General features: G+C 56.8%; 1 protein-coding gene across 1 annotated transcript; it reads right to left on the bottom strand.

The window, feature by feature from the left end:
• Positions 1–5,459: 5,459 nt before the first annotated feature.
• GSX1 (GS homeobox 1) lies at positions 5,460–7,327 on the bottom strand. Its single transcript, XM_019736437.3, has 2 exons — positions 6,748–7,327; positions 5,460–6,289 (listed from the first exon to the last, which is right to left on the bottom strand). Exons 1-2 carry the CDS (start codon positions 7,157–7,159, stop codon positions 5,910–5,912), a joined length of 792 nt encoding a protein of 263 aa, XP_019591996.1. The 5' UTR covers positions 7,160–7,327; the 3' UTR covers positions 5,460–5,909.
• Between the last annotated feature and the right edge of the window lie 2,759 nt (positions 7,328–10,086).

The following is a 10,086-nucleotide window of genomic DNA, read 5'->3' on the forward strand; positions in this document are numbered from 1 at the left end:
TGGATTACGGCCCACCCATAGGACCTCACGGAACATTAATTACCTCTTCAAATACCCTATTTCCAAATACAGTTACATTCTGAGGACCTGGGGGTTAGGGCTTCAACATATAAATTTGGGTGGCACACAGTGCAGCCTGTAACAGAGCAACTCCAGAATTTCACAACATCGTGGAATCAAGGAGACACATTGCTTCTCTCTGGCACCTGTCTTTGAACAGTGAGCCAACAGAGGTGGCCCTGTCCTCAGGGACCCAATAGCCCAAAGCCCAACCTGCCCACTGGGGAAGCTCCTCACCGCAGGCTTACGGCCAGTCTGATCAGCTGTCCCCTGACTGTGGTGGTACAGGGCAGGACTCCTGAGTGAGCACCTTCCTTACCAACTCCTGCCTGAAATATATGCCAAGTCACAGGCCTTCACCATGCCACGGGCACTTCCTCCCTTGAGCTGGAAATGCCTACCACAAACCGATGCCTGGATGCCGGGCAGGGAGGTTTCAAGCTGAAGAACTTGGATTTCTTTGATGGTTTCAAAGGAATCTTCTAGAACCAGGCCTTGGATTCCTAGTGACAAGATACTCTACAGCAGGGCACTCAACTTCAGGATAACCTGGTTCTTCTCCTAGACTTACCAACTTTTAGTACCTTCCCTTTGTTTCAGCCTCTCCAACACACACACACACCCCCCTCTATTAGTATATCAGAATTAGAAACTCTCTCGTGGATTACCATATACAAGACTGGGGAAACCCTGGGTACATGAGGTTGTTGCCTCATCGGGACCAGCTTATTCTGACTTTGTGGAGGAGTCCAGTTCTGCAGTGAGTAGCCTAGGGAGCAGCACTCACTCACCCTCATAGTGCCTGGTCTGGCCGATGGCCCCGGGAAACACTGACCCATGCCAGTGAGACATCGAGGACCTTCTCTGTCCCCCTGCTCCTTTTCTTGCCCTTGTATGTCTTCCATGTCCCTCAGTCTTCAGGGACCTCCTACTCCTTTGTCCTTCCAGAGTCTTCTCTTGGAAAAAGTGAATGATGTACTCAATGGATACTACGCTCAGGGATACTTATGTTTAAACCAAATATAGGAGGCCCTCATCAGAAAGAATTAATTTCTAGTTTCAGACTTTCAGGCAACGACAAAACAGGTAAGGCTGTGCTCCAGGAAGAACCATAATCCTGGTGGTGAGTGGAGCGTGTGTGTGTGTGTGTGTGCGCGCGCGCGTGTGCGTGTGTGTATCTGGGTCTGGGGAGGATAACAGCTCAAGCTCCTGATATTCCCACCCAAAAAAGGTGGCCTTGTGGGTACCCATGGACATGACTGAAGAGGGAGCCCAGTTGTCTGAAGGCCATGAGACAAATGCACAGAATATTCTTGGACTGGCCCTAGTGGCTCTGTATACTCTGCTCACCTAGCAAGCTTCTGACTGGTTCACCCCTTCCACCCAAATGCATGTCACCCCTGTACAGACATGCAGGAATCTTTGGTATCTCCATGCAAGAATCTTTGGTATCTCCTTGAGTGTCCCCACTTTTTCTTTCTCCTTCCTCCTCTCATACCACACCTCAGCACATAGTCCAGTACCTTGGATGTAGAAGGTACAAGTACTCAATGCAGGACAACTGAAGAAAAGGTAGAGAGGTGAGCTGAGAGCTAGGCTACCAAATCCTGGCCACTACAGACTGGCAAACTTCAGCAGAAAGTCGATGGGCCTAGATCAGTGGTTCTCAACCTGAAGCGATTTTGCCCCCAGGGGACGTTTGACAATGTCTGGAGACATTTTTGTTGTTACAACTTGGGGTGTGTGTGTGTGTGTGTGTGTGTGTGTGTGTGTGTGTGTGTGTGCTATTTTTGCATCTAGTGGGCGGAGGCCGGAGAAGCTGCTGAACACCATACCTGCACAGGCCAGCCCCCCATAAGGAAGAATGACTTGTCCCCAAATGACAGTAATGTGGATGTTGAGGAAAGGTGGAATGAAGGTGGAAAGAGGGCTCCTGTTTGGACTTCAGTGGTTCCCAGCGCCTGGGCAGTGCTTGGCAGAGGGAGCCATTACTCATTCTCCGAAGGACTAACTCCAGGGAGTCCTGAAAATGTTGGCACTTGTGTGTGCTCTCAGCCCCTCCGTGGCAGGTGCTGGCCTACGCCTCTGTGTGAGTGGTCACTTTTCAGCATTCAGTGAATAACTGAGCACCAACTATGGCCCGGTACAGCTATCGGCACAAGTAACAATGAGAACAATTGCTACACTGGTTAACATCTATTGAAACTTGGCAGGCCTTCTGCTGAACACTATATGCTGTCTCTCCTTTAATACCGCACAACCACCCTACAAAGCAACTATTAACATAATCCCCATTTGCAGGTGAAGAAACCGAGCTACAGGAAGCACCAGTGGCTTGCCTAAGGTTCCCCAGCTTGTAAATAACTGGTGGAAATGGACTGCAAAACCCGGCACTTGGATTGTAGGGTTCAAACGTCTAGCCACTAACCTGCACAGAGAAACTAAAGACGCAGTCCCTGGTAGCGGGCCTGTAGGTGGATTAGCTACACTCCGTGATAATTTCGAGGTGATTTCACCTTGATAAACCAGTTCGATTTTAATTCCACAATTTGCTTTGCAAGGCCCAAATTCCTGCTCAAAACAGCGTGGGCTGAAAGACTGGCTGCTGTCTCCCCAGATGAGAAGCTCCATTTTCAGGTGGCTCCTCACCGCAGATGCGGCCTTATCCCATCCCAGGCAGCGGAGGAGCGACTTTGGTCGGGACCGAGGCCCAGAGAGAGAGAGAGAAGGCAGGGTGAGGAGTGTTTGAGCCAAGCGAGTTGGGACTCAAAACACTTCGTGGCGGCCCCTCCACGCGACGACTGGATGCTGGGAACCCCTGCGCGGCGCCGCTGCAGCCGCCTCCACGCGCCCCAGCCTGGTGCTCCAGTCACAGCCTTGGGAACCACTGGGACCGCCGCAAGGAGGCTACGGTTTCTCCCACGGCTCCCAGGGAAGCCCAACAGAGAGCGAAAAGGCTGGTTTTCTGGGAGCGGGACGGGGAAATTAAACGTTGGGTAGAGAAAGCCAAGAAAAAGAAAGGCACTGGACCCACGTGGACCGGGCGCGTAGCAGTGGATCTGCGGCTTCTAGGAACAGGAAGGTGGCAACACTGAAGAATTCTGGGTGAAGGGTACGCTTTAGTGAAGGGGGGTTCAGCCTCTTCACATCTCTCCAAGCTCTGTTTCCATCTCTCTCCATCCCCAACCCCACCCCACACCCAGCCCAGCTACCCGGCAGGCCCATCTCTGAAACTGCGTTTCTGGTCCACCGGTCGGTCACAGACAGCCGGCGAGAGCCTGTCCCAAGGTCACCTAGCCACCCCCTCACGTAATCCAGAAAAGGAGCTGGCTCAGAGAGCCCTTGGAGCCACCATGGACCTGTCCCCGGGGCTGTGCTGCCTGAAGGTGAAAGGCCGATTGGTGGGTTGCGCCGGGGCTAAAGGAGGCGAAATTCATTCACCGAACGGCTCTTAGAACAGCGTTCCCGCCGCGCAAAACTCAGAAAGCATCAGAATCACTAATAAAATGAGTTAGGATTCTATTCACGGTATGCCTTAAAGCACCTGGGCTGCTTTTAGGTTGGCACAATGCCCCCTCCTGGGATGACGGAGAACTTGTCCCCGGTGAGAACTGGTCCCAGGGGTTCAGGCTGCTGCAGATGGGGGAGGGTGCCGGGAGGATCTGGGACCACTCTCTTCTGTCTCGGGCACAGCCCGGCGTCTCGCTCTAGAAGAACCTGGAGTGACCTCTCCGTGGGGAGCCAGATCACATCTTTATTCTAGGAGAACTGGAGAGAGAGCCCCACACTTAACTTGATTTGAAGGAGACCGAAGGTTTTAGAAATGAACCCAACATTTGTTGAACAACCCCAACTGGAGCGCCTTTTTCCCGAGAGACGCGCGTGTTTGCTTGGCGGAATCCGCTCTCCCCAGGGTGGGTGGGGTTTCTGGCAGGAAAAAATGTGGCCCCGGTCTCCAGGACTTGGGAGGGTTTTTAGGGGGTAAGGGGGTTTCGTGAGAACCCAGACCCGCTGTTTCCCGTATTGTATTTCCTGAGCGGCAGAAATACCTCCCTCGAATGGCCAGGCGCTCCCCATCTCTGCTGAACCCCGCACTTCCTTCTTCTCCTGGTCCCCATAACGCGTAAATAAACAAAAAAAACTGGTACATCGTTCCACAAGGAGGGCTGTGGTGTGGATTCTAAGTCGTTGAGGCTGTGGGATGGTAACAGGAATCCGTGAGAACATAAGGTCCCGGAGCCACGGGCTCCGGCTTCACCGGGGCCCTCGTGGGGACTCCAGGACGGGATCGCCCCAGTGGTCCCCGCTAATAGAATTTTCCTATCAAAGCAAAGTGAGGGGCCCTTCCGAGAGGATGCTGCACCATCCCGCTGGGAATTTGTCTCTGACCAATCGTCATCAATCGGAACTCAGGGAAGGACCGAGCTCTTGGGCTAGCGTGGGATGGTCTCTGCCTTTGGCAATGGCGGTCCGGACTGTAAAACCGAGAGCCCGGAAGGTGGGGACGGATCCCAGTCGGGCGGGGCGTTACAGGTGTCACGACCTGAGGCACAGCGCAGGGACACCCCCTCCTTCCCTTCCCTTGGCGTTCGGCTCTCTGCCCTCCCGGGAGCGTGTGTACCAGTCCTGAGCTAGAGCAGAGAGTGGGGAGGGCTCCAGGCCCGCGCGGAAGGCATAGTCTCCGCGGGGCTTAGGGTGCAGAGAGGTTAGGAGCAGAGCGCGGACCCGCCGCCCCATCCCGGCCCCGCCCCAACAGGAAGCCCTAACCCAGGCCGGCGCCAGTTCAGTGCACAGCGGAGAACTCCGGGTCCAGAGCCACGTGGATTTCTAACAAAAAAAAAGTTTATTTAAAATTTTGTACATAAATAAATAAATAAATATCTTCTGGTATTACAGTTACACAGCTAGGCGGGGGGGGGGGGGGGGGTCGGGGTCTCGGGTCTGTGGAAAGAGAGGTGTCGTCAGAGGCCGAGAGCCAGGGCTCCTGGGGAAAGACAGAGCGTCTCCAAAACAAAGTAAAGGGGTTTCCCCGACCCGGATACCGCGGACGACATTTCCTGGAAGAGGAGGGGGGCGGGTGCAGCAAAGCCTGTTTGAGCCGCAAGCAGGCCGACTGAGTTCGAGGAGGCTCCTCCAGGAGGGGAAGGGAAAATAAAAGGAAAAAAGAAACACCTTTAAAAACAGGAGTTCATGAATGTATGTATGTGTGTATGTGTGTGTGTGGGGGGGGGTGGGTAAACGACCACAGGAAAGAGGTGGAAGGAGACAGGAGAGGAGAGAAGAGAGGGGGGGAGAGAGAGAGAGAGAGAGAGAGAGAGAGAGAGAGAGAGAGAGAGAGAGAGAGAGAGAGAGAGAGAGAATGAGAAAAGAAAGAAGGAAGGAAGGAAAGAAGAAAGGAAGGAAGGAAGGAAGGAAGGAAGGAAGGCAGGCAAGAAAGAAAGCGAACGGACACCCGAGAGGTGAAAGGCCGAGCTTGACCCAGGGTAAAGGAAGCAGGGACGCCTGAACCGGTCCAGAAAGGGCGGGCGAGGAGGCGCCGGCCACCAGCAAGGCGCTGGGGCGGGCCGGCATGCCCGCGGGGGTCTCTGTGCTGCGTGGCTGAGAGGGACTTGAGCGCTTGCAGTGTTCACAGCTTGGAGTCCGCTTTGGACGGCCGCGGGCCTTGGGGAACGGATACCAGTGTCAGGTCTCTGCCAAGCTCTTGGCGGGGGCCTCCTCAAAGCCGTGCCAAATCCGTTCGTTGCTGCCGTTTGGCAGCGGGTGCCTGGGAACCAGCGCTGCGTCCCAGGACCAGTCTTTGCCGCGAGGCGCAGCGAGGGCCTGGGGGGACGACCTGGGGAGGCACGCACCTAGGGAGTGACCGTGAGATCCCGGTCGTCCTTCCCGGAAGAGGACGGAGACATGGGCAATTCATCGTCATCCTCCAAGCATTTGGCTGAGGACAGCGCCGCGCACTTGCAGCTTTGCTGTGCGCCCCCGCCGGCACCCGCGTTCCCGCCGCCGCCGCGGTGGTTGCTGCCTTTACCCTCCTTCTTGTGCTTCACCCGGCGGTTCTGGAACCAGATCTTCACCTGCTTCTCAGACAGATTCAGGTAAGTCGCGATCTCGATGCGGCGCAGGCGGGACAGGTACATGTTAGAGGCGAACTCGCGCTCCAGCTCTAACAGCTGCGTGCTGGTGAAGGCGGTGCGCATCCTCTTGCTGCTGGGCAGCTGGTTCGAGCTGCTGTCTGGAGGGAGTGGGGGTGCAGAGAGGGAAGCGATCAGACTCTTGGGCTGTGGGCCTGATCTTCTGGCAGGCGGCCGTTAGAATCCCGGGGCTCGAGTCTGTCACTCACCTCTTCGCCCACAACACGATGCATAGCAGCGTGACCGCGGGGGCCTCCCTGTCAAACCGTGGGACCCTGATCCTCCTCGAGTCACGCGGCCCTGACACTCCTTTATGGAGCGCCCTGAGTCCCAGCCCCCGATCCCTCCTGGGCGTCCCCTCCAGAACCCGGACCTTCTGCTTTCACCCACCCTCCCGGTGTCCTGTCCCGGTCCTCCATCCGAACACCACCCTGGGTGTCCCCCGTCAGAGCCCCGACATGGCCCTCATCGCCCTCTTAACGCTCAGGGTCCCTCACCCCCCATCCCTGACTCGCCACCTCTCTTCAGGCCAGCAAAGCCGCGCGGCAGCCGGGCTTACCCACAGAGATGCAGTGGAACTGCCTGGGATCGGGCAGCGGATAGGAGGTCTGGTAGAGGGCAGCGGCGGCAGCAGCGGCCGTAGGGCCGTGCGCGACCCCGGGCGACACGGCAGAGTGCTGGCGGCCCAGGGGCGCGTGGCAGTACTGCGAGCCGAAGGGCGGGAAGGACGCCTTGAGCAGAGGTAGCGCCGGCGGCCCTGGGGGCCCGTGCAGCTGCGAGGCGGTGACGCAGAGCGGGCACACGCACAGCAGCCCGGCCTTGCGCGCGTGGCAGGCGCCGGGCGAGAGGCCGTGCAGGGCGTGCGGCGGAGGCACCGCGTAGGGAAAGAGCGGCGGGGGGCTGCCCTCGGGCGCCTTCTTCTCTGCCGCCTCGCGTAGCACCAGCGAGTCCACCAGGAAGGAGCGCGGCATGGCCCCAGTGTGCGGTCGCCCCGCCGCCAGCCCGCTCACTGCGCCGGGTGGACCTCGGGGCTCTTCACGCGCTTCCCCGGGCGGCGGCCGCGCGCAGCTGCCTCTTCCTAGGAGGCTGAAGGCTCCGCTGAAGCCGAGGTGGAAGCCGCGGCGGCTGCAGCAGCGGGCGCCGCCCAAAGAGCGCGGGGTGCTGGCCAGCGCTAGTGGTGCTGAAAGGCGCCGGCGGCGCCGCTTAAATAGGACTATTGCCATGTGATGGGCTACGCCAGGAGCGGCCCGGGCCTCTCAATAGGGTTTTTGTGCCTTTTCTCTTGGCATTCACTCTGCACGCTTCCTCATTATTTCACTTGTTAACTAAATGAACTGCATAATGTACTCTATTCTTGTCAACCCCACCCACGCCGTAACAGGCGCCCTCGCCCCCTCCTCTCTCTTTTGCGGGTTTATTTTCTCATTCCCCTGCGATTTAATATTCTTTTCTTTCTCCTTATTCCTTACTCCCCTTTGGCTTTGTATTGGCAATCGGCCCATTTATCTTATTGATTTTGCACCCCTGCCGCCTCGCTTCTACAGATCCGCATGGGCGCGCACCCCATCTTCTCTGTGCACTTGGTCTCCGTCCCTTTCCTTCTCTCATCTTCCCTTGCCCCCCAAGATCATGTGCCTCCACTCAGTTAGCTCAGTTCAGCGCTGTGCACCCCACAGGCGTCCCTACAGCCGGCCTCTGATTTCCACCTGTGGAATTCCTTCCGCTCTCCTTGTGACAGAAGCAGGAGGACCTAGGCTCCTGCCGGGGACCGGGGCGCCTCTGGGGACAGAGAAGGACTCGGTATTCATTACCCAGCCCTGGCTCCAACGCTGTCCCTCTGTTTTCTCTAAGCTTCTCAACTAGCCTTAACTTTGATGCTGCCTGTAACGTCCAGTCTTTGTTCGGTAGATGCTCCTCCACCAGCCCTTTCCTGCAAACGTCAGGGCCGTGCATGTAAAGAGGAAATCAGCTGCCGAGAGTCACGGCCGGAGACAGGGGATGGGAATGAGAGCCTAGACCTCGAAGACGGAGATCTCGCAGCCCACCAGATGGGGTTAGTGTAGACGCTCCCCGCTGGCGCCCTCTCCATTCGCACCCCAATAGCCTCGCGGGTGCAATTGGGAGACCATGGCCTTCCTGAAGTTCTCTAGGCGCGAGAGGCGTGAGGCGCAGTTCTAGTCTCAGCTTCTGCTGCCCTCACCCACCCCACTGAGCTCGCCTCTCCCCCGACTTTCTCCTGCCGCGTCGCTGTCTTCTTTCTGGTCACACAATGGTTAAACAACTTCAAACGCCTGGCGCTGTGTACTCAGCTTCAGCTTTTTAAATCGTCAGCGGGCTTAAAGCTGCTTTGCCCAGGAGCCTTTTCCATACAATGGAAAATTAGCATAAATATTTCGAATTTACAGCCCAGGACTTTTCACGGAAGACGTTTACTTTCGATTTTATTGGAACCAAATCACTGCAGTCACCTGCTCCCAGTCCTGAATGGAACTGTGAGAAGCGGGGGGAGGAGGGTCCGTGCACAGGAAGAAGACTGCCCTCAACCGAGGCGAGTACATCGCTTTACCTCATCGACGACGTCTTTGCAATAAGCACAGCAACAAATTATAACTGATTAAAAAGCAAAGTGAATTGGTTTGCGAGAAAATGACTGATTCTAGAAAAGGGAGAGGGGAAGTGGGGAAAATAACCTGAATGTCATCTAACAGGAAGAGTAAGAGTCTAAAGCTTCCTCGATTGTTTGGCGTGGGCCCGTGGCGAGGGATCCTTGTTGCCCCAACGCCATGGTCTCCTCCCCGAGGCTCCCCGCTCCAGGATGCTGCTTGCAAACCACAGCGAGTGCCTCAGTGCAGACTTATGCCCGTTCTAACTGCTCTCGGGGAAATTTGGGCTGAGACTGAGCTGAAAGCCGGTACCTGGGCGGGGAGAGGGGTTCCCTGCTGGGCAGAGGCGGGTGGGAGAGGCGTAGGGTGCAGGCGGACCCTGTGGAGTGAAAAAGGGGCTGCCGCTGCCCCCGGAGCCGGGAGCCTGTGAAGGGCCAGTGCCCAGTTCTCCTTCGAGCCGCCTCCCGCGCCCAGGGAGGAAGGGGTTAAGAGCCCCTGAATGCGAGCAAGGCCAAAGCTACTGGGAAAGAATATCTGGGGGTGGGGGGTGCGGGGGGGGGAGGGAATAACTAGTTTTTTTTTTTCCTTCCAGCCTCTGGACCTTATTGAATGTCATTGAAGAAAGTTTTGAATGCCAGATAAAGAGAGGCGAATTAAAGTGTGTGACAGCGGAGGATAAGCACACACAAAGAGAACTCTGTCACACTTTGGGGCAAAATCCGTGGGCTTTTTACCAAGTCTCTTCGCTATGATTGAATTAAGTAATAGGAAAACATTTTCTTTCAGTTTAGAGACATTAGACAAAAACTTCAAAGCGAATAACACTTTTTAATGTGCGGTCCACAATGGACAGGGTTTTGTGCTGAAATGTTTAAATGGTTTGTTGTGCAACTCGGCGCGGGAGAGACCCGGGCCCAGAAAAACAGCGTCCCTGAGTGTGTGGGGAGGCCTGGAAAGGACGCGCCCTTAATCCGTCGTCTCCAAGCCCGGCGGGCTGCGGCTGAAGGGGGCTCCCTGCTCGGCGGTCTCGGGCCGCCGGGCGCGCCCCGGGAATTTGGTGATTTCAGGAAAGAGAGTTCTGTGCCCGCCGAGAAGGCTGGCTCCGTGGGCCTCCGAGGTTTGGGCGCCGCCGGGCGAGGGCGCGAGCTTTCCCGGGCGCCCAGCCCCGCTGCCTCTGTCCGCCGCCCGGGTTCCGGCCGCCGACCTCGGAGCCCAGAGTGGGGTGGGGGCTCTCCTCGGGGACACTTGGGAGGCCGCGCTGCTGTCGGGTTTAAAGCGCCTCCCTGGGCCGGCTT

This window comes from Rhinolophus sinicus, chromosome 16 (assembly GCF_057876585.1).
Source record: "Rhinolophus sinicus isolate RSI-liver-muscle chromosome 16, RSI-T2T, whole genome shotgun sequence".
NCBI classification, from domain to species: domain Eukaryota; kingdom Metazoa; phylum Chordata; class Mammalia; order Chiroptera; family Rhinolophidae; genus Rhinolophus; species Rhinolophus sinicus.

What these genes read in the sequence shown, in the direction of transcription:
- GSX1 (XM_019736437.3), bottom strand. Translation starts at nt 7,159, where the DNA reads ATGCCGCGCTCCTTCCTGGTGGACTCGCTGGTGCTACGCGAGGCGGCA. An exon ending in GTTCCACTGCATCTCTGTGG is followed by an intron (nt 6,290 to 6,747) that starts GTAAGCCCGGCT and finishes CACTCCCTCCAG; the next exon opens with ACAGCAGCTCGAACCAGCTG.